Here is a 24,723-nt window from a genome sequence, read left to right on the forward strand (position 1 = left end):
ACTGCAGTTGTCACCTCTAGTTATGCAACACCCATGTACGTGGCACACTTGATTGTATCTGGAATGTGGCCACCCAGAGCTCGGATAAGCTTAGATAAGATACGCTTCCTTGTTTACTTGACCCTCGTAGAAAATGAAATAAAGTTTTAGTCAAAGTAATAAGAAACAATTTGCTTTAAGCCAACACTGTTATAGATAGGTTATAGACAGATTATAGGTGAGTAAAGTTGCCCATATTATATTATGTTACAGTATAATAATAACTCCCACACTGGTTTCGGTGACGGTGGTCGGTTTCATTGAAACCAGGCCAGCTACGCAGGAGTAATTTTATAGTGCCCAAGTGTGTGCGCAGTACACAAGAGCACTCGGTATTCCTCTACTCTCATAACCCAGTGGGACGAAAGACCGACACGACTGGCGAGAGATCAGGCGCAGGACCGACTTTTTACAAGCCCATCCGACGCATGGATCATCTTATTTGTCAGACAATCAGGTGATCAGCCTGCATTGTCCTAACCACAGATAACCAAACTTGGAAATAACATGTTTCCAACGCGGGAATCAAACCCACGACCTCCGAATCAAGAGCCGCGCTCTATACCACTAGACCATGGAGGCGTTATGTTACAGTATACTAACTGGCCCGGCTAAGCTAACATTATTTTGCCAACGCTATACTATGTTATGCAAGTATCATACATTCTACTCAAATAGCTTTATCCATAAAGAAAAACATTAAAATCTGTTGCGTAGTTTTGAAGGTCTTAACTGTATATAGGAGCAGACAGTAAGAAGCCGCTTTGTTTTACACCAGGTAGTGATATTTTATTATTATTTTTTTATGAAATAAGGGGGCAAACTAACAAACGGGTCACCTGATGGAAAGCAACTTCCGTCGCCCATGGACACTCGCAGCATCAGAAGAGCTGCAAGTGCGTTGTCGGCCGGGAGGGTAGGGAAGGGAAGGGAAAAGGGGAGGGTAGGAAAGGGAACAGAGTAGTGGATTGGGCCTCCGGTAAACTCACTCACTCGGCGAAACACAGCGCAAACGAGCCGGCCCATTCGTACCGAAGCATGGCTCTCCGACGTATATCATTTAAACCATGTGTAATTTGATTTGAGAAAACATTATAAGTTTAAACTAGATACTTATTGAAGATGTGACAAATTTCGCTTAGCAGCTACACTAAAAGGTACTAAAATTATTCCCCGGTACATTCTCTACTTTCTAAACAATATTGACCTGATTTATAATTAGCAATTCCCTAACGAGAGGTGCACGCTGTGAGGTTAACGTCCTTAATCATTGTTTATAATATAGAGTAGCGCCGCATTATAAGTCAAATACAGTAGACCGACTATAACAGACCGTCTTTAACAGCGTGACCTCAAATAATTTTAAAGAGACTGGACTAAAAACATCGAATCAAAATGAATATAACAATATCACATCGCATATGCCTAAAACTAGCCTTAGCGTAGCGAGCGTAGTTGAATATACAACAGAGGTAGGTATGAAATATAATATTAACGTGTAAAAATAATATCAAAGAAATGAAAATTTCATTTCATACAAAAATATACTTAAGTGTAAGCCTAAACAAATTTAAGGCCATGGCAAGGTTCCTATTTAAAACAGCACACTTCTCATATCACAGGTAGAGTTTATTCCTGACTTAAGATAAAGCTTGTTTTTGACACTGCCACTATGATCATTCCTGAAGAATTTACTAATTATTGAAAACTATACAATATTTATAACTGAATAACTTGATCTAACGTTTCAAAATATTTGGCAGACGTGGGAGAGCCGTGCTTCGGCACGAATGGGCCGGCTCAACCGGAGAAATACCACGTTCTCGCAGAAAACCAGCGTGAAACAGCGCTTGCGCTGTGTTTCGCCGAGTGAGTGAGTTTACCGGAGGTCTAATCCTTTACCCTATTCCCTTCCCTTCCCATCCCTACCCTCCCTTATTACCCTATTCCTTCTTAAAAGGCCAGCAACGCACCTGCGGCTCTTCTGATGCTGCGAGTGTCCATGGGCGACGGAAGTTGCTTCCCATCAGGTGACCCGTTTGTTAGTTTGCCCCCTTATTTCATAAAAAAATAATAATAAAATATCACTACCTGGTGTAAAACAAAGCGGCTTCTTACTGTCTGCTCCTATATACAGTTAAGACCTTCAAAACTACGCAACAGATTTTAATGTTTTTCTTTATGGATAAAGCTTTTCGTTTGCAAAGTCGTATTTTTTTTTTCATAAAAAAAATTGACGACTTTGTTATACCAATATGAATATTATGCAAAATTATAATTAGCTTCAGCACTGCACCCATTTCCTGTGCCACTCGTCACTACTGACTAACGGCCGTTCCCAATATTTGATCTATCTCTAGTAGGGCAAAACCAGAGATAGATCAAATATTGGGAACGGCAGTAAGTCGCTGACAGACAAAGAGACGGACGGTAACTAGAAATATCTGGTAACTTATAATAAATTTATTATTTGAAAAAAAAAAACGAGGAACTAAAATTAAATTTTAAAAAGTTTTTAGGAACTGGTGAATATAGCAAGCAATCAACGTAGATATACTTTTTTATCTAAAATCCTCTAAAAAGAACATTATGTCAAGACACTCAGTTTAAGGCAACATAACTCTCGATAGCAGTACTAATTGTATCACTTATGGTTACAGATGACCCATATGGCGCTTATTTTAGCCGATCTTTGGACACTGGCGGGCGGCGGCCGAGCAGACATAATGAAAATTCTATCTGTGGGAATGGTGCCAAAAATTTTAACGTGACGGTTTTGAGCCATTAATAACGACGACCTACGCTCTGCATTGTAACGAAGAAAAAACTGTTTATCTCACGTCAAAAGAGTGCAAGCTCATTCTATTCCACAATATCAATGGCTTCAGTGTGCGGTAAAGAAAATATATTAAATGCAAACTTTAGAATTCTTTATCGGGCTTCATTGGCGGAGGGTAAGAAACCCTCCTTTCCTTGAGCGTGTTTCCAATAAATCGGGTATCTCAGATTCCGCTCCTGGATATGATTACATTTCAATATCTATATAATATATAAAAATGAATCCATTTTCGCGTGGTCACGACATCACGCGTAAACAGCTGGACCGATTTTGCTGAAATTTGTCATAGATATTCTTTGAGTCCCGAAGACGAAACTTGGATACATTTTGTCCCGGAAAAATGTACGGTTACTAAATATACTTTTATGATTTGCGCGTAAACTATTCAATCGATCTTGATGAATTTTGGTATGGAGATACTTTGAGTCTCGGGAAAGAACAAGGGATACTTTTTGTCTCGGAAAATGTACGGTTCCCGCACAATAAACTTTTATGATTTTCGCTTAAAGCTATTCAATTTATTTTGATGAAATGGGCGAAATACTTTATATGGCAAAACAACATTTGCCGGGACAACTAGTTTTATAATATAAAAATAATGAAGACACAAATTTCGCGAAAAATTTTGTTTCATAGGTCATTATTGAATTATGAAATCTAAATAATATGTACAACAATTATTTGCTATTAAGATATAAGCTACGGCGCTCTACATTGACCTACGCCGCACTACGGTCGCCTACGCCAATCAACGTCTTTGCGCTTCTGTTTCGTTTTCTTCTAGTTTCATTATGATTCTAGACTGTATATTAATACTCTAAGAATAATTTTGTAGCATACGAATTCAGAAATATAATATTATTTAAAATAAAAAGTATTATGAATATTATGTTTAAAATACGTGTGAATAAAATAATGTGTGTCAAGTGTGTTTTGAGGCGCATTTAACCGGGAACACTGGTCTAATTTGATACACGACTCGTATTTTAAATAAAGAAATGTAGGTCTCCAGTAGACTCCAAGCCGATTGTAAATTTTTATTGGCGATTCAACTGTGGCGATTTTATTGGCGATTCAACGATTCAAACTCTGGAACAAACTGTCACCGGCAGCATTTCCGGACTTATACGACCTGCAAACCTTCCCGAAAAGAGCGTATTCCCTCTTAAAAGGCCGGCAACGTACCTGCAGCTCTTCTGATGTTGCGAGTGTCCATGAGCGACGGTAGTTGCTTTCCATCAGGCGACCCGTTTGCTCGTTTGCCCCCTTATTTCATTAAAAAAAACTGTCAATGTTATAATTTATAAAAAAAACTTTTTACAAATTACAATGCGAAATAAACCAGAGTCAAAGTAAAAATGCATTCACTCGTTTCGATAGCAAAATTATATTTAAAATCATAATACTTATATATTAAATACAAATACATTTTCGTGCATTTTGACTAAGCACTCAGGTTTTTACCAGGATTAATCGGTTTGATGCATGAACAAAGTACTAGACTATCAAAACTGCACATACTACAGTACCAAACTAGGTCGAAGCATCATTACTAAATTGGATATTTCCTTCAGTATCACTTTTCAGTGAGTACCACTAATGTCGTGCCCGTAACATGTAAGTACCTACATGAATGTCAGTTGTATATACAAGTTATACAATTACTAATATTCATATACTTACATTGCGTGCGATATAATGCTATTTTATATAGGTATCATTCACCTAATCATAGTAGATAATTAGTGTGCTGTTTGATGTTATGTGTTGATGATCAAGATAATCTGTGATTATCATAGAACGAATTTGGACTAAATATTGTAGTAGTTTACACTCTGTATTAAAACATAATATACTACTTCTTATTATTTCGTTAATAGTGCAATAGTGGGCAGCTGTTTAACCCGTCATCGACACGATATAATATCAGAAACGGATACACAGAAATATTCATTACGGTTAACAGTCTAACAATAAAAATTCATAATTTGTTTGTGTCTGGTACACCTAGGGCTGTCACCGTATAAATTAATTGAATAAAGTATGGCTATTTGTGTTTCATATTTCTTCCATGTTACAATTTGTTTCATTTCTGCAATGTTGAAAAACTATCCACTTTAGTCAATGATTTTTGCCACACTTTAGTCTGCAAAAAATTTGCTGAATTAGCAACCCTGACGGATCCGCTTTCAATTCTGATTTCATATTTATTTCTACTTTTCCTGTCTCCCGCTATTTACGGTAAACTAAAACACGATACTTACTCCGAAATGTTTCTTTCGATTGATTTCGTTTTAGATTCCAATTAGGTATTCCATTTTATCGTTATTACGTTTAAAGCATTTCTGACATGTTTGTGTAAATATAAAACTTTAGATATTACTGTAAATATTGATTTTCATTCCATAGGAATATGTGACCTAGTCATTATAAGCTCGTGAAAAAGAAAAAAAACTTTTATTTGCATTATTTTGTTGTTAATTAGTCATAGTTTTGTGACAGCCCTAGAACAACAATCGGATGTTGAATGTTGGTGCATGACATAATCGCCGAACAGATCCGGGCGAGAGTGCCAAAAGCACCAAAAGGCTAGTGGCGCTCATTGGCATCGTTACAAAGGGTAAGGTAATTGTGTCGAATGCACTCATTATTGTGCTACGCGTAGTAGCACTGGCCAATGACATTTTGTATATATTTAATGTAGAGAAAGACGAGACATTTCGCTCTAAACCATAAAGTTAATATATCTAGCGGAATAGAGCAACAATCTCGAGCTGTCACGAAACCGAAATTGGTTTCATCTGTGTGTAAAAATATGTGTACAATCATCCTGTTCAATCATGCTTGTGTAAGTGTATACTTACGAGTACACAAGCATGATTCAACATGATTTCTATAAGATTAAATTGTCAACGTTTTTACCACGCAGTGTTACTGATAGTGACATCACTCTTACTCAGGCCTTTGTTTCTCTATACAAACTTTCATCCCCTATTTTGACCCCTTGGGGGTAGAATTGATCAAAATCCTTTCTTAGCAGATGCCTATGTCATAACATGTACCTACATGCCAAATTTCAGCCCGATCCGTCCAGTGGTTTTGGCTGTGCGTTGATAGATCACCATGTCAGTCAGTCACCTTTGAGTTTTATATAAGTATATAGATTGTGCTGCATACGACAAGTCATAACCTCCAATTCTTTTAATCACTACTCATTATACGTACAAAATTATCAAACTCTCGAACTACCGCTGTAGTTATGTTAATTGTATGTATTTAACTGTAATTAAATGAAAATTTTTACATTATCTGTCAAACTCTTTATTAAATTGAAGTTTAATCATCATAAATTTTCTCTGAGTGTGGTGAGACCCAATTGCAGTACTGGTTTCACTGTTTAGACTTTAGATAGTACACACTAGATATTTTTGTGAATATAGCATTTTATAGGTCTACCAGAATTTGATGGCAAAAAGTTGAAAAAATAAATTGACTCTAGCAATACCGGGGTAATTGGAATACAACATTTTGACCCTTTTTTCTTCTTTTAACGACTGATTCTTTGTGTTAAACATGCAAATATAAAAAATTGTCCAAAGATCAAGGATATTTTAAAAAATCTGCCGTCAAAAATTGCCATCAGATTCTGGTAGACGCGCGGAGTCTTCGTCGATGTTACATGTAGCAACAACGGCATAAAGTTTCAAGTGCAGCTGTTAAAATGTGTTGTGTATTAATGAACTGATTACAATCCGCAGTAAGCTGCTGAGTCTTCTGACTCACAACAGCGAAATTAGAACAAAGATAGACTTAACGTTTGCGTAACGAATGTATGTAAATCGATCGCGTTGAGCCGATTATTCGATACAAATTGTAGGACAATCGAAATAAGAATCGTCTTTGTTATGTTCTTATTAGATAGTTGATCCTTTTTTTTTTTTGTTAATATTATTTTATTAAGTTTAGGAAGTTGTGGAGTGCCGAGAAGCATAATATTGATATGATTTAATCACCTCACGTGCGGGTGAGACTCCAAAAATCACAAACTCGAAATCATTCTATATACAGAATCATTTCTTTTTTTGCAAGAAGAAAAGTTCTTGAATTTTTAGAAGGCTGTCAATACTATTTCTGCCGAAACATCTTAACATATTATGCAGAAGAACCTGCCCTGAAAATTCTTAATTGATTATTATTATACCAAACCTTTTCATAAAACTTAGTTCTACCATGTGCTTCGATTACATTACTTTTATTAACTTACATAGCACATAGTTATCGAAGATACAGAACGAAACTCCAATATTATACGTCTTTATTGGTGTGCACTTATTGGAGAGGTCAGGCGGGTGTCACCGTATAATGTTGCATTACAATTGCTAATGCCCCTTCCCCCATACTTTACACCCGTTACACTGATACATTTTAAAATTATTTCCTTTATTTTATTTCACCTATGTAGTAAATAGTGTCCGACCGAAACTGTTTTTCAGCCGAAACCGAAACCGAACTTTCGGCCTTACTCTCAGTTTCGGCCAAAACCGAAACCGAAACTTGGTAAAACATTAAAAATTACGATTACTTACTGAAATTTATTGATTTTTAACATAAATTACAACTTTTTAAACTAAAGAAAAAGTACCACATTGAATTTTTTACTATTTGCTATATCTCTCTTTTTTACTATATGCATTATTTTGCTATATACTCGAATATGTTCCCTAGCAACTTTTTTGTGCTATGTTCCGTCTTTTTATACGAATCCAAGTAGGTGCCATTTCACCAAAGAAATTGAACGCGCTTAGCCCACAATAAACAGGTTCTAAACGTATAAACACGTTTATAACACTTAAGCTTTGTTCTAAGCTTAAGTGACGGAGCGTCAAGTTGCGTCAAGTTGTCAAAGGTGTTTTTTGTATACAAAACATTTGACAACTTGACGCTCTGCTTCGCAGTCGCCTGGTCGCGTAGGTTTGGCCTAAGCTTAAATTGCATTTCACCAACATAAACTAAACACGTTACTGCAAATCCGATTTTTATCTTCCTAACGCCCAATGTTCGGGTTTTAACTTCATAAAACACATTTAAGTCCTGTCAGTGTAGTGTCATGACAGAACGAAAAATAGAAGAAAAAATTGTTAAGATGACAGTTTTCAGATGCGTTTGATTAGCTTATAATTGTAGTTTCTTGCTATTTTGTTAAAAAAATAAACAACGTGACAAGGCTCCAAGATGATAAAAACATATAAAAATTATCGCGTGACGTAACGTAAACTTAGATTCATTAATCGCGACTAAAAGAAGAATGTAAAATCTATTTGAAACAACGAGATTTACGTCGCCATAATATTATAAACGTGTTAATTGTTCAATGAGAACTTAGTTTAATAAAACGAAGTTTTAATTAGTGTGATCGGTAAATTCCCCTTAATGTATTACAACGAATTATTACCCTAAGAAACAAGAGCAGAAGTTATATCAAGTCATTTTTTTAGGTGCGATTTCACCTAAGAAATATAACGCGTTTAGTGTACACTAAATCGGTTCTTAACGTATAAACGCGTTTATAGCACCAAATTGCATTTCACCAACATAACGGTCACAGCAAATCCGAGTTTTATCTTCAGAACGTCCAATGTTGTACGGATAAACTTCATAAAAGCCGTTAAAGTCCTGTCAGTCCTGTCAGGGTCATAGCGAATCAAAAATCATAGACGAAAAAAATGTCAAGATGACAGTTTTGATAGATACGTTGCTTATATTATATTTTAAGGCTGGAGAGGAAAAAAATGTTCGGAAGACAGTTGGTTGACAAATTGTTGAAAATTATTATTAAGGATTCAGCTAGATGTAGATTTTTAAAAACACGCATTTTCAAATATTATATTTTAGTGAGCTTTGAAGATGTGGTAGTTTCATTCCTAAATATCTGCCTATCATTTCAACGATCTCCAAAAAACCATGTAAAATTATCGCGTGACGTCACATAAACTTAGATTTATTAATCGCGGTAAAGGGGAAATTGTAAAATTCATTTGAAACCAAACGAGATTTATATCCCCGTAGGAACGAGTTTAATGAGAACTAAGTTTTATAAAACGAAGTTGGGTGATTGGTGAAATCCTCCCTTAGACATTAACGACGTACTACTGAAAACACAATCAATTGCAGTATATTATTTTTATGGGAAACATGGTCCGCGGTTGAATTTCAAAACGAAATTACTAAGCAATCTTGCAGTTGGCGTCACATTTTTTTTGCTCCAGAAGGCGTTTTGCCACTAAACCTGAAAAATATCCTCTCGAAAGATAAATCCTAATATATATCCTATAATCTCACAGTCAAACAAAATTCTTAAGTCAATGAAGTTCATACACAATATAATCAATTTATCATAGCATTTACTAAATCGTTTGTTTGGGAAACATTGTTAAAATAGCACGTAATTTGCAAACAGTTATGTATTAAATAAGCCTGCGTTTGTTGTGGAAATAAAATTCAATAATATAATTTCGATAAAAAGGTTAGACAATTTAATGAAAATAAAACGAAGTGCTAATTTTTGATTCGGAAATTGGGACAAATCTGGAAAACATAATCTGAAAACACGATTAAATAGATGGTGCCGAACTGAACCGGGGCCTCGCTGGCAAGCAAGCACGAGTTAACTGCGAAGTTTACCGAACGACGCATGACTTTCGGCGGGGCCGAAAGTTTCGGCTATATTTTGGCCGAAACCGAAACTGAGGCCTAAACTAGATTTTTTGGCCGAAACTGGCCGAAACCGAAACCGAAAGTTCGGTCGGTCACTAGTAGTAAACCAATCTCTGCAATCCAATTTTACGAAGCTCACATACCGGTCTTTATATTCTAATTTCTAATGAAATGAAAACGTAGCGCAAATTTAATGCATAATCATAAAAAATATTAAACATTTCTATATCTGATAGCGCGGGCGCGGCCTTTCTGTGTTAAAATATTTATTGGACAATCAAAATATTGTATAAGTACCTAGTTTTTTATTAAACATTATACTTGAAGACTTTTTAAAAGTTGAAATCTAATGAGCTACATTAATAAAACTAGAGCACGCCAATCTAGTGCAGCAGCTGACTTCGTAAGAGTATATACTCACTAAAACCCACCATATTTCAGGGGATAATATTAAGGATTATGTTTGCAAATCTGTTTACATTAAATATTCTGTTTCCTGTAATAAAAGTAGCTATAAAGGGTAATGGGGGATAATGCAAAGAGGGAACGTACTACATCAGTGTTTTTCAACCTTTGAGTAACGACGGGGTCACAAAGCTACTGTAAGGCCGCTACATGTCGAGAGAAGTATTACAGCAAGAGAATTAACAAAAGGATATTATATTCATAAACATACATAAATGATTAAAAGGCAAAGTGTGGGTGATCATGAAAATATATTTTTTCAAACCAAAATCAAATCACAAAAGGTCACATCATAAAAAAGGTTGAAAAACACTGTGATACCATAACTTTGCATATTAAAAGAATTTATATTAGCAAAAATAATGAATATTGTATAGACATCAGTGGCACAAGGGAATCAAAGATTTATCGTTATTTTATGCATCTATACATAGATATTATCTCTTTCATTTTCTTCTTTCTTATATAAATATCTCATCTTCCCTGCGAAGTAATTCGAGCAACAACACAACATTGGAAGGTTATTTTGGTTATAAAGGCGTAGTGTTTTTCATTTATTATTTACTCTCCCATTTATCAAAACAAAAACAACCCGAAAGTATTTATAGACCAACTTAAACTTTTGAAGTTATGAACAATAATAATTATTATCAGTTCAAATTACAATAAGTATTCCTTTGTTGTGTGCACCACGTTAGTAGTGCGTAAAACAAAGAATTTCAGGTTGTTTTCCAACTATTGGATTGTTCGTATGCGTGTCGCAACTCGCAGCCGACTGGTTTAAATAGCCGTTCAATCAAACAGCTAGCTCTTTGACTGAACAACGCCATTCAATCACACGGCTTTACGTCGTTTAGTCGACTTGTTGACTACAACGTTCAACACTACAGCTAGAGCTTAGCCAACTGGTTTAATGGCAAATTAACTAGGGTGATAACCTAACCTACTTTTGGAGTTTCTGGATTGTGTTTGTTTTTGTTTTAGCGGGGGGCTGCCCCCCCTTTTATTTGATGACGGTCGCCGGCTGCTGCCGCAGCACGCTCGCTGCGCTCGCTCGGCTCCCTCTGTGTTGTGGTCTAAGTTCTAACCTAACCTAACCAACTTTTGGACTTTCTGGATTGTGTTTGTTTTTGTTTTGGCGGGGGGCTGTGCCCCCCTGAGGGGTTCAGGGGGGCTGAAAAAAAACTGTATTCTAACTAATTTTGAACATATTTAGCACATACAATAATTATAGCTGATTTATTATTTATGGAATTGCAATAAATACCTTGGTCATGTATTTCGTAATCCCGTAATTTCTCCTCGAATATTTGTTGGAATTTTGATTCACTCGTATGTGCCTCCATAATTTTTGTCTCTTTAATAACACTTGTAACTTTTATTAACTACTTTCTTTCCGAAAAACAACCACAAACAATACAACAAACACCTGCTAGTTGACGCCATATTGTAAATAAAACGCACCTAGCACCGCAGCGGTGCGCGCTGAACTACTTCAATTAGACGGCGGCTTTTGAATCAGCTGTAGTGTTGAACGTTTTGAGCGACTAAAATATTCAATCTAAAAGCTAGACGTGTGATTGAATGGCGTTGTTCAGTCAAAGGACTAGCTGTTTGATTGAACGGATATTTATACCAGTCGGCTGCGACATGTATATTAAGAGGGCGACTAACCCCAAAGATCAAACATCACAAGGTGAAAAAGAACGACGCGGATTTATCGCCAAATTAGTTTTTTCTCAATAACTCGATCAATAATCAACATTTTAAAAATCCGCTAGGTCGATCTCTCAATGATAGAATTTTATACAATGTGTTAAAATATTAACTTATTTCAATGCACAGTTATCGCAATAAATGAAAAATTCGTGAAAATTAGATGCATCTTTGCGATTTTTTTCTATCGAGAAAATTTTAAGATATCGTGTTTTTGCTCAGATCGAATTCTCGGAAATATAATGTTGTATCTAATTTTAGAAGATAAAACAATTCGGGGCTTATTTTCAAGTATAAAAATGACTTATAAAATCGACACTTTATGGTTAGTCGCCTCCATAAATATTCTATTCTCTTAGTTTCCACCTAGAAACACTTATATTTACTAATGATTCACTCAATGTTTAAATGTACGAATGTACTCACGTTTATTGGTTTCTGTGGTGGGTGAGCTCACGCTTGGCACATCGACGCTCTTGGCCGACAGAGTGTCCGCTGAAACAACAAACATTAATTGATTTCTAATGTTTCCATCACTATTTTCCACCTATCTTTTATCCCAATTCCCAATATTATAAGAAGATTCGCAGAGTATTTTCTCTTCATTTCCATGACAGAAACTTGGAACATAAAAAGAGATCGCAAGTAAGATTGGTACATTCAATAATGTATAAATACTAGACCAGTAAGTTTAGAATTTTCATTTCTTAGGTATCCGTAGCGTATAATAACTAATCTTTATAAAAAGTTTGTAGCAGATGAAGTTGAAAAAAAATTTATAAGGATATGTACATAGAAAATATTTTTTTTTGCTTTCAACTAAACAGGACAAAATATTCCGTCGAGATTGGTCGACAGGCATCGAGTTCCTCTCTATAATACATTAAGAGTAGTTTTGATTTACATTGTAAATTTATGATTATAAACAACGCACATTTTACATCTAAATTACACGCAGGTACAAAGAGGTCACTAGAATTCCGAATGAGGATTATGAAAACATAAATTTCCCTTTGAATCTGGGACACGATTCCGCGAAAATTCATCGAGTAACGATAACGAGTGATTACAAACATTTGTAATTTAGAGCGCAACAGCTATACCTATCAATATTTTCCGATATCGTACAAAATTAACAACATTTTGATTTTAAATAAGTACATTTAAATTCATATCGTTTGTTATACGACAGACGTTGCCCCGCAATTTCGTTGCAATGGTCATGCAGGTACCGATGTTTTAGGGATAAAAATTAAAAATTATCCCATATCCTGGGCTTTTGAGTACCTTCGTATTAGATATTATTATACCTACATAAACAAAACTTTTATAAAAGTCATTTCAGCGATTTAAGCGTGAAATCTTCACGAGAAGTAATCCTGTCCGTCCTTTAACATTTGCAATATTAATTAAGTATAGTCACTGTAGTAAAATTCAAAATAATAAAAAATCGGCCAAGTGCGAGTCGGACTCGTGCACGAAGGGTTCCGTAAGAGTAAGAGCAAAATTAGGTAAAAAATTGGGTTTTTGTATGGAAAATTGGGAACCCCCTTGAAAGTACACATAATATAATTATTGAGGATTTTGTGAAAGTTTCAAGTGTCTACATGTTGCCATTATGGATTACAAGCCGAAAAGGCCATAAGAAACACGTTTGTTGTATGGGAGCCCCCTAAAATATAAACTTTATGTTCTTGTTACAGCCTGGAGACAGACAGACAGACGGAAAGATAGACGGACAGACATCGAAGTCTCATTAATGGGGTCCCGTTTTTACCCTTTGGGTACGGAACCCTAATAAAGTGATACTGGTATTGAACGTCATGTCGAGGCAGATATTGCAAAACATTAGCGCACATGGTGAAGGCGCATTCCTTATTTTGCAGCTGTATCGAAAGTTATTTGGAACGTTACGTTTCCGATTAGACTAAAATTAGCCGGTTCCGACGAATGTAAACATTGCAAGTAAAATTATACGTGCATTAAGAAAAGAGGTAACGTACATAACATCCGTGTTATGTTAGTTCCGTGTTTTATAGGAAAACAGAAGAAAATGTTAAATGATTTGTTTTCAATACTCAAGATATATTAACACATTTATACAAAAAAATATTCTTACAAGGATTAGCTATACCCAAGGAAATATCTAAAATCGCAATGGCCCCAAACAATATCAAAGTCTCCCCATTTTGGGCTACGTCGTTGGCCAGTGGCCGCTTGTTCTCTACAAATTTCTGTCAACTGATAAACCAATCTAACAAAAATAACGTTAAAATTCAAAAAGTCAAGTTATACATAGATGCAAAAAACATTATTTGAAATATTGTCGATATTTATTTCAGCAGTGTTACACGTTTCTGGCACATTTAAATATCGGTTTTGTTTCGGGTAATGATCTCGTTATCGCAATAAAAATGGCATGCGGCCAAAACAAATGAGGGTTACGTTGGATCGTGTCCTGTGAAATTACAATGGTTTATAATATATGTAAAAGTGATACAATTATGGTACATGTGAACGTCATTTTTTTATTATTTCTATTGAAATAGTAAAGGACTACAATATAAAGGCTTGGTATGGCTACAGCAGCAATGAGAAAGGACAGAAACACTAATAGAGTTTCTGTTTTAATATGAAATTTTATTTATTAGCGTAGAAATAAACTATATTATATTTTCCGGCGTACAAACCACTATAATTTGATTTTAAAAAACCACCACAATTGTCGATTACATCTTTCAAATACACATTCAACAATAAGTCTTATTTTACTATTTTCGGCACTCACCTCCACAATATGCGACGATTTAACGTTTGTCACGTTTCACGCTACGTATCAGGTGTCCGGAACACGGCCGGAGGGACACTGTCAGGACAATGGTCCAGCTCCATGTAAATCACAATAAAGTGCCGGCTTTGTACCGTGATTACGACACGCCGGACTAACCATCGCGTGTGGACACGCAAAAATCGACTATATTGCCATTGATAATACTAATGTAGAAGGTACAGTGGTGGATTAACCCTTAATCAAATTAAGCAATTGCCTAGGGCATCACGTCTAAGGGGGCACTAGATGAAGCACAAAAAAAATCCGTCCTTAGGTTCACATCTCACTCTCACGTCACCAAAAAAAAACACCATAAAAAAGTTTCTAGGAAAAAACTAATGTTTTTGGGCGGTATAGGCTTAATTAAAAACCGATTCTATAGTTGACGTACAGATAGGGGGGCCCACAGGCATGGATTGCTTACGGCATCACGTAGTCTTAATTCGTCACTGAGAAGGTAGGTACTAGTTTGGGTATTATTGAACGCACAATTTGTTGTATGTGTGAGCATAGTAAAGTGAGATTTGAGAAGCTTAATTTTAAGTAACAGACTGTGAAAACAAAACTATAATTTTTACGTCTTAATGAAGGACTATACTAATTACTAATCGACAACATCAGCTTAGTTGAAATAATATCCTAGGTAGTATGAAGTATCGTAATTTAATTTTTCATATTTCATTTGAATAAAATATAATGTACTTGTGTTGAGCTTAAAAATTTAATTCAACACCTTCAATAGTCAACACATACGAAAGATTTTCATAGTGTATGAAATTATCATATTGTTTCTGAGAAAATTTCGTAGACTTTCGTAGACTCTCGTAGACCCTATTTTCGTATAAGAAATTATGTCATTAGTATTAATTTAATTTAATAAAAATTCGTTCTCCAACACCGAAAATATTCCCGACCCTTCCAAATTAGGGCAATCACGTAATGTAATAATCACTAAATGAAATGCTAAAATTACGCAAATGTAAACTTCCGTGCGTGCGCCCTGTAGGCTGTGATTGGCACACAATATATTGTCCGAAGGCAAGGTGTGGCGCATCGCTAACTACGCGAGACCAATAGGTTAGCTGGGTATTTAAATAAATTACATTCGATAATTCAGATTGTCAAGTGAAGAGTAATATTCTTCCCCTTCTTTATTTAAGGAGGCCCTTGTCGGTGGAGTTGCCTTGCTTGCTTGCCTTCTCCCTGTCTTCGGCCAGCACTTTCGGTTCTCTATATTATGTCATGATAATATTAACACTTAGCACAAGTAAGTGTCTAAACACACCATGCCGAAGTTCCGCGGTGGAAGTTCGGCATGATTCCGCCTGCAATGTATTTTAAATTACCGTTGACACACTATGCCGAAATTCCGTCGCGTTATATTGTATGCGTTTGACATTGCTGATGTAATCATGCCGTACTTCCGCCGCGGAACTTAGGCATGGTGTGTTTAGAACTTTAGACACTAAAGGTGGCTTTCGGATCTTTGCCGCGAGCGACCGCGACCGGTGAAAATTCAAATAAAATGCTACTTGTTGACATATAATATAAGTGTCATTTTCTACTGACATTTTGGTGGCGACCCACGCTGCCGCCGGCGGCGGCGTAAAAGCTAGTTGGTACAGTAAAATGAAACCTATCGCCTATGTCATAAAGTGGCTTTTCGTTTGAATTTTCGTCGGTCGCGGTCGCTCGCGGCAAAGATCCGAAAGCCACCTTAAGAATAAAGAATGCGATATAAGGCGTCGCTCAATGACAGCGCCTATAATATTATGTTGAATACCTGGATACAATATTTTGATTCCTAACTTCGCGCTGTCGATATTATCTAAAACAAGATGATCTGTGTTTTTAGACAACTTACATACAATAATTCCGAAGTGACAGTCAAGTTAGACACCAAAAATATGTATGGGATTTTATGTGATATGTCAAAGACATATCACATAACGCGTCGCTAATAACATTATAGGTAGCACAATATGCGATGCCTTATGTCAAATCCCATAATATATTTTCATTTCTAACTTTGATGTCGGAATTATCGAATGCAAGTTGCCTTAGAACCCTGGATTCATCCATCACAGTCATATGTCACGGAGTTTCCATTCAAAGACTCAAATTGTTCATCAAAAGTAGAGCGAGCGATTTATCATTCCATTATTGTTCAGTAATTAACATTTTTATTGGTTTTTGCAATTTATTGGGTTGCAATTTGTGTTTGAAAAGTCAGGAATGGAATCTTAAACCTTTATAAAGGCATAATTTACTTTAGGCCCTATTCCGTGAAATAGCAAACATTCGCTAATAGCTAAAAACGTTTTACGTAAATTCTCGGGGGTAAAATATGAGCTGAAATGAAATGAAAATTTATTTTGACGCAAGTTATTCAAGGGAAAAACGCACATCATATAATTTCTGTTTATTTTTAACCCTACTTATTATTATGTGATTGTTTTATTGTTTACGTGCAGTTATATCACACTTGGATCTTCATTACAAACTTTTCTCCAAGAAGTAACCTCAGCTACCATCAATAAATTTTGCTCTACCTACACTACAGAAAAGCCAGGAACCATCCAGAAATGTCTGGAATCCTCTCTTATTAATTTTGCGATCCACTTCGTTGTTTTGTGAGTGACACGGAGCAAATTAAACGTTGTAACTGTCTATTGTAATTATGTTCTCTGGACGAGATGGGGCGCGGACTCCCAGGGGCTCGAATTCGAATTTCACAATGGGTTAACATTGAAGGAGCTTAACTTGTAGTAGTTTTGATTGTTTGATTATTATTTTGATTATATAAGAGCCTCGGGGACGTACTTGTATAAGTTGGACGATTTCAGACAGTTTTCTTATTAGAATGCGAGCGAAGAACGGAGAAGAATCTCACGACTGTCTGAGTGCAAGAACGTGATTAAATTCTGCAATTCTGCTCTCAATATAATGCTATAGTGCATCTTATTTGTAAGTTTTGTTAGCAGCGATAACATTTTTGAACTAGTTGATGCCCCCGACTCCGTTTCGACTATCGCCTCAAATAATGGGGATACCATTTAAAATTTTATAACGATCTGAACAGCGGTGTAAGCGTGAAGAGGCAACAGACAGAGGCACTTTCGCATGTATAATATTAGTATGGATAACTGTTTTTAGACGAACAAGCTAATTTCATTAGATAGTAAAACTTTTGAACGCTACGCAGGGAAAAAGTTAACCCAAATAACACACCAATCTTTGTAAAGGAAATGTAGTACAACATGTATACTGTACTCGTATAGCCATTCTGAATGAGCGTTGTGTAACGCCACAATAGTCGAATTTAGATCGAGTGTTGTACGTCATTGGAGCGAGGAGCGCATTGATCGAGTCAAAGGGGCGGAACTGTGCATATCAGATCGACGCAATGCGTAGGCGCACCCTTTGCACCGGTATCGCATTACGAACAATCACATGTTGTTGCCTTATGTGGAGTTAAGGAGTGAGCACACTGAGACGGGACTTACCGGGGCTAATCGCAAAAATCCACCTTCATACAATTTGTATGGAAGCGGATGCGCGTATCGCACACTGGAGGCGGATTTTTGCGCCCCCGGCACGCTGAGCCCCGGCACGGCCCGTCTCAGTGTGCTCACTCCTTTATAGCCCTACTATTCGCATGTTTCGCAATTCGTTTATTTGCCTTTGTTGTTGACTGGTCTATTTGTATGTTGATAGTTTTTTTTGAATAGAGACCTTCTTGATCCTATATCCTGGGGGAGTGAGCCAAAATCTTTTCGTTTTCGCTTCGTTATAGAATCGCCGATGAAAATGTATGGAATTGACATAAGCGTTCGTTAATATGACGTTGACGTTCGACTCGTCTTATGTCAATTCCATTTTGAGCGGCGATTCCATAACGAAGCGAAAACGAAAAGTTTCGGCTAAATGGCCTGTTTCCTCGCTTGTGTTGATTAGGCCTCAACTTATGAAATTTGGAAAACGTAAAGAGTTGACCACTATTAAAATTATAGGCTTATAATTGCGAGAAAATGTGCAGTTACATTGAACCTACGAGATCAATAAAACGTTAAATATGTGAAGAAAACTGCGCCTTTGGAATGTCATGGTGTATCATGTACCAAATGCCAAAACTGCGTTGAGGAATTTAACGTACAACCTCTACCAAAACAAATCAGTCAATAATTATTATTTACCAGCTGTTGCCCGCGACTTCGTCCGCGTCAGCAAAATATGATAACAAAGAAAATAAAAAAGGGAAAAAAATCCCCTTTTTAAGGTTCCTTTATAAAAAAAGTGAAATAATATATCCTCCTCCTTTTCGGAAGTCGGTTAAAAAGTAGCCTAAGTTATTCCTTACTACATCAGCTATGTGCCTAAAAAAGTCCCGTCAAAATCGCTCCAGCCATTTCGGAGATTAGCCGGAACAAACAGACAGACAGACAGACAGACATACAGACAAAAATTGTAAAAAATATTGTTTTGGTGTCTGTACTCTATGTACATTCATACGCATTTAGTAAAAAATGGTTCTTTCAATATTACAAACAGACACTCCAATTTTATTTATATGTATCTAGTATCTATGTATCTAAGATGTATAGATTAATGAATATAGTGGAAAGAGTGCACGTAAAATTGTGTTTTTATAATAATAAGAAACCGACAGTAGAATCAATTACATATATCTACCAAAAGTATCATTGTTTTAAATAAAATGGATGGATGATGCATCCAAAATAAACCATCCCAACCAACCAATAAACATCTACAACTATTATATTATATAAAATTGCTGCTCCCGTTGGGTTAATTATACGCTAGCATAATATTAAATATACGTAGCTCTATTAAATATTCCTCATTTCTTATAGAGGTTATAATAAAAACGAAGATTAAACAATGCGGGCTTGTTCTAATTATTGTGTGTATTGTCGTAGCACTATATTAATCCTTATCACACGATAATATTTTTTCTTTGCAATAAAATAAGAATACATTCAGTAAACTGAAACTTGTACTAAGTTTCAGTTTACTGAATGTATCATAATATTATGTCCCTCTGTCTGTAAATCCTAATCACAGTCTTAGTAAGTAAATCGAAGTATGAAAATAAACAACCGACGAATCTTTTAAAGAATTTTGATACCAGTTTAAGTAAGTTTATAAATAATAACCACAATGAATCAAAGAACAAAAAATACCAGAAAAAATATTGTACAGTTAGCAGTGGAACATTCTTTTCAATATTTAAAATAGAATGGTATGTTTCATATTACAAGTTAGTTTTCAATCAGCAGCTTTTCATACGTTTAAAATATACGGAGATAAAACTATTTTAGGTCGAGCAAATAGGGAAGGGTCTTCTTATTACATTTTGCGCGGTCCCGAGTCGGTATTAAAGTTGCAAACTCGGCGAGGTTTCATAACAATCAGGAGCAATATTTGTGTAAGTGATAAACGAAGCCTTTGACCGCACTTCTTTAAATTGTTAAAAAAATAATATTATCTTTATCAATGCTACGTACGTAAATGTACGGGAGCCCTAGAACATTTTTTTTTATTACTATCAAGCTAATTTTTTGTGAGTAGACTTCATTTTGATAAGACGAACAACATTTTTATTTGCGAAAAATCTCGAAAGTGGTAGCTAACAGAGATGGAAAGGATTTCATACTTTCAATTATTGATGGTCCTAAAATGTACACTGTTTTATTTGTAGGACAATAGGTATTACTCTTGAATTATATGACTATTAATCTATTAATATACAAAAAATCAGCACGTTAGGGTTCCGTTATAGGGTTCTGTAAGCAACAATACTTGGTTGACTACTGAACCCTAAAACGGAACCCTAACAAGCAGATTTTTTGTATATTAATAGGTTAATAATTAATATTTATATAATGTAAGAGTAACATTGTCCTACAAAATATAGAACAATCCATATTTAAGGACCATCAAGTCAAAGTATGAAATCCTTTCTATCTCTGTTAGCTACCAATTTCAAGATTTTTCACAGAAAAAAAATGTTGTTCGTCTTATCAAAATGAAGTGACTCACAAAAAATTTGCTAGATAGTAATAAAAAAAATGTTCTAGGGCTCCCGTACTATACAGTTTAAGGTTGGTAGATAAAATAATAGGAGTTGTGTATAGGAAATTATAAAATAAGTTCTAGTAAGGTATAAAGTGTAGGAGTTGGGCAGTACTAAGAAAGTGCAGAAAAGTGAAAATTTTAAATTATATACATTCTAAGGAATTCCAAAATCTTAGTTGCATCTTACTAACCTTTTAACCTTTTGTTCGGCACCTTCTTCTTTCGGGAGCCGTGTTTTATATTGCATGTCAATTTCTCAATGGCTTTGAGAATTTTCTTGCTTACTTTATTAATGGTCCTGCGTTTCGGATCGGTATATTTCGTTCGTACACCATCACTGATATTTTTCTCACAACCTGAGTCTAAGCTATCATCGGTCTCCGTGGCGGACGAGTCGGAAACTGGACTAAACATGTATGGACTGTTACCGAAACAGGGCGAATTCATTTCGATTTTCAAATTGTTTCTTTTTTCTTTTTTTTGCAATGTTCGATGCCAGCCAAAGTAAGGCGATCGTTTCTCAAGATCAGCGACGGTACTGATCTAGGGATTAAGAATAGTCTATCCAGGTGATCTCTGGAGCGTGAAGCCACTCCCGAGACGCACCCAAGGCCTTGAGATGCCTTGAATTGTCTTATGTGGAGCATCTACTAATATTCATTCTGTGGTATAATTAATGGGTAATTACGTCAGATTGGAAATTATATCAGCGTCGTAATTTGCTAAGATTTTTAAGGCATTATTGTATTTTGTTGTGATATGTTTACCGTAGATATGTAATTAAAATAACACCTATAAACATCTCAAAAAAGTTAGAGGTTGATAAAGCATGTCCTTCTATGTCAACAAGAAACTTGAAGAAATTGAGAAAAGTAAATATAATAATTTGTTTCGTTTAAGCATTGTTAAGTAATATTATTCATAGTCTCTACCGGACCACGACCGCTGGACTCTGGAGAGTAGGCGAAATGTCAGGAATAAGAAAGTGCATCGGAGCACGAGCACTAATTATAATTAATGATAATTGATAACTAATAAATTAGTTCCGCACTCAGAGACGAATATTAATTACTTAACTATGATTTAATTAAGATTTTGACATAGGCTAAGAATCATATATTATCCGTCAAACTCTACATTAAATTTCAGTTTAATCATCATTAAAATTGTCTTTGAGTACGGCCGCTTAGATGCGCTTACACGGGGGCAACACGAATGGAGCGATCTGGAGCAATTAGGGGAGCAATATGGAGCAATTTCAATAAATTACAATTTTTTTTATGAAATAAGGGGGCAAACGAGCAAACGGGTCACCTGATGGAAAGCAACTTCCGTCGCCCATGGACACTCGCAGCATCAGAAGAGCTGCAGGTGCGTTGCCGGCCTTTTAAGAGGGAATAGGATAATAGGGGAGGGTAGGGATGGGAAGGGAAGGGAAAAGGGGAGGATAGGGAAGGGAATTGGGCCTCCGGTAAGCTCACTCACTCGGCGAAACACAACGCAAGCGCTGTTTTACGCCGGTTTTCTGTGAAAACGTGGTATTTCTCCGGTCGAGCCGGCCCATTCGTGCCGAAGCATGGCTCTCCCACGTATTTCGGCGATATTTCTTCTAATTTACTCCAGATATTTCATATCGCTCAATGTCACAGCTGATACGAATTAACGAATATCCGATGGGCTTGGAAATTCCAGGTAATTTATTAAAATTATATTAATGTATCTCGTTCGCACTTGTTTGTTTTGCGTTTGTCTGTTTCGTAATTAATGTGCTTACTTTATTCAAAAGTAATTCAAATTCTGTTCGTGACATTCTAGTAAAGTTTTTGAATAGTATAATATCATCTAATTCTTTACACAATGAAAATTGCGTCCTCTTTGCCAAAAAAAACGATCGCACCCAGATACGCCTATTTCTTTTTTTTTTTTTGTTTTTGGCTAATAATAATAAAAGCGCTACAAGCCGCCGCAGCAACAATGTCGTCCATAGCGAGTGAATACTGAAATGCTCGTGTATGACAGTGTTACCTAGTTGATGAAGTTGCACCATGTCGCTGAATATTGTATTGCGCAATATTGCTGCTTGTTGCCGCTAATTGCTTGATGTAGTCCTGACGTCATAGTTGACGAGAATCGACTGGAATTAAGCAATTTTAATTGCCCGTGTAAGCTCATCTTTAGTGGTTAGAATGACAATTAAACTAAACTTACCTTCAAATCTCTTCTCGTTGTCTTTGAACTGGTGCATACTCGGAGATAGGTCAAAAAACGACGATCTTGGCTCATCTCGCGGACTAAACTTCTTCGGGTAGCCATTTGAAAACTGCTGTGCTGATTTTGTTTCTGTCGTCGTATTTGTAGCAAAATCGGAAGCGCTTTTGGGAATCTCATGAAATTTGTTCGTTCCATTAAAAGTAGGCCTACTTTCTGACGTACCACAAAATGTTTGGTCAGAATTTTCACCATCGAACGTGCTGGAGCCGTTAAGAATAATTTTCTTGACAGTCTTGATTTCCTCCACCTCGCTTATTTTATGTTCAGTAATAATAGAATTTTTTAATATATCTTCTGAGTAAAAATCGCCACCTTTAGGCTTCTCCGAGTCCATATGCCCATTTGTGCTTTTAGAATCTTCAGTCTTGTGAGTTTGAAAAGGATTTTTGCTATTCACGGGTATGTGATACGTTTCATTATCGTTAATAGAAATTTTTGGTATACTGGTAGATTTCAAATCTCCATCTGGCCTTTCCATCTCGTTCTGGCCTTCTCTATTAGTGGGTTCATCTCCGTTTGTTCCAGTCGAATGCAGATCCGGTTGGGATCCATTCATAAATAAAGACTTATATTTACTTTTATCTAAGCTAGTTTGCGGCAGTTTACCGTTAGGCACAGGTAGCTTGGAAGCACTCGTAGGAATGGTTGTTAAGAACGGGTTGGTGGGATGCAACTTCAGGGTCTCCGGGAAGGCGGCGGATTTCACCAACGGTATCGACGAGAGTCCTGATGATGAGCCGTGGTGCGGTGGGAGCGGTTTCTTCGGTGGGTTGGCAGTTTTGATCGTCGCGTACACAGGCGCCTGGGGAGTTGCTACTTCGCTGCTGAAGTCCATCATCAACTGGGATGGTCCTGAAACCAAGAAATAAAAATACGTTAAAAATATTGTCAAGAAAGATAAAACTGATTATTTTTCCGACCCAAATATCGACCAACAGAATTGCACCATTCGACGTCACGTGGTACAACCTACATGGTTATACTGATAATTTTTTGAAAATTTTCTCTGGTAGTTGCTATAATATATAAAAAACAAATTCTAATTCTATTGGCCGACATTTGGGACGGAAAAATAATCCCCCGAATACCACACGAGCTTCAAAATTATCTGGCATTTCCCTCAAGGTTCCCTGCAAACAAATAAAGTCGTCAAGTTTAACCTGAAAAACTTGACTCCTTCATTTGTTTGCAACGAACCTATCGGGAAATACCCGATAATTTTGAAGCTCTTGTGGTATTATAAGTGAAAATTGTGATCTTCACAGCTGCTTATATTTAGTCTAAGTAGCGGGTAAACTATACATAGGTTAATAATTGATTTGAAACGAATAAGATTTATTATTATCAGTGACCAGAATGTTATTATTCACTTTTAATAAAAGTACAAACTAAAATGATAATATTTACAGCGATAGGAAAAATAAATGTTTTTTCCTAATAAAGCGAGAACCACAGAACTAAATCAAGATCAAGAACGGCTAAGCGGGTGGAGTACGCGTGTTTTAATCTTGCAGTATACTGCAAGATTCATTGAACGTTCATTCAGTCAGCGCGCACGTCTCGACTTGATTACACCGAAGTGGTTGTGCAAAAATGCCTCATTGTGCAATGTCTAATTGTAAAAATAGAAGTACGAAAGTGAATCGATCAAAAGGAGGTATTTCTTTCCACGGGTAAGTTATTTGTTCTAACTAAAAGCAAAGCAAAAATTTACACGAGCGATTCCTTAGCAACGCACGCGCGTCGCCGT

The 24,723-nt window shown here is 36.2% G+C and overlaps 1 protein-coding gene across 4 annotated transcripts in view; it reads right to left on the bottom strand.

Moving 5' to 3' along the window:
- LOC121727254 (sorbin and SH3 domain-containing protein 1) overlaps positions 1–24,723 on the bottom strand; it is a 135,261-nt gene that overhangs the window by 96,851 nt on the left and 13,687 nt on the right. For 3 of the 4 annotated variants that reach the window (XM_042114977.1, XM_042114978.1, XM_042114976.1), the window contains 2 exons: positions 22,911–23,825; positions 12,200–12,268 (listed from right to left, as the gene is read on the bottom strand). In XM_042114977.1, the coding sequence (XP_041970911.1) occupies positions 12,200–12,268; positions 22,911–23,825 (984 nt within the window). Of the gene's footprint in view, positions 1–12,199; positions 12,269–14,561; positions 14,579–22,910; positions 23,826–24,723 lie in introns of those variants that run through there. The other variant, XM_042114979.1, reaches the window with a different exon arrangement.

The sequence above is a fragment of the Aricia agestis genome, chromosome 5, assembly GCF_905147365.1.
Source record: "Aricia agestis chromosome 5, ilAriAges1.1, whole genome shotgun sequence".
NCBI lineage: Eukaryota > Metazoa > Arthropoda > Insecta > Lepidoptera > Lycaenidae > Aricia > Aricia agestis.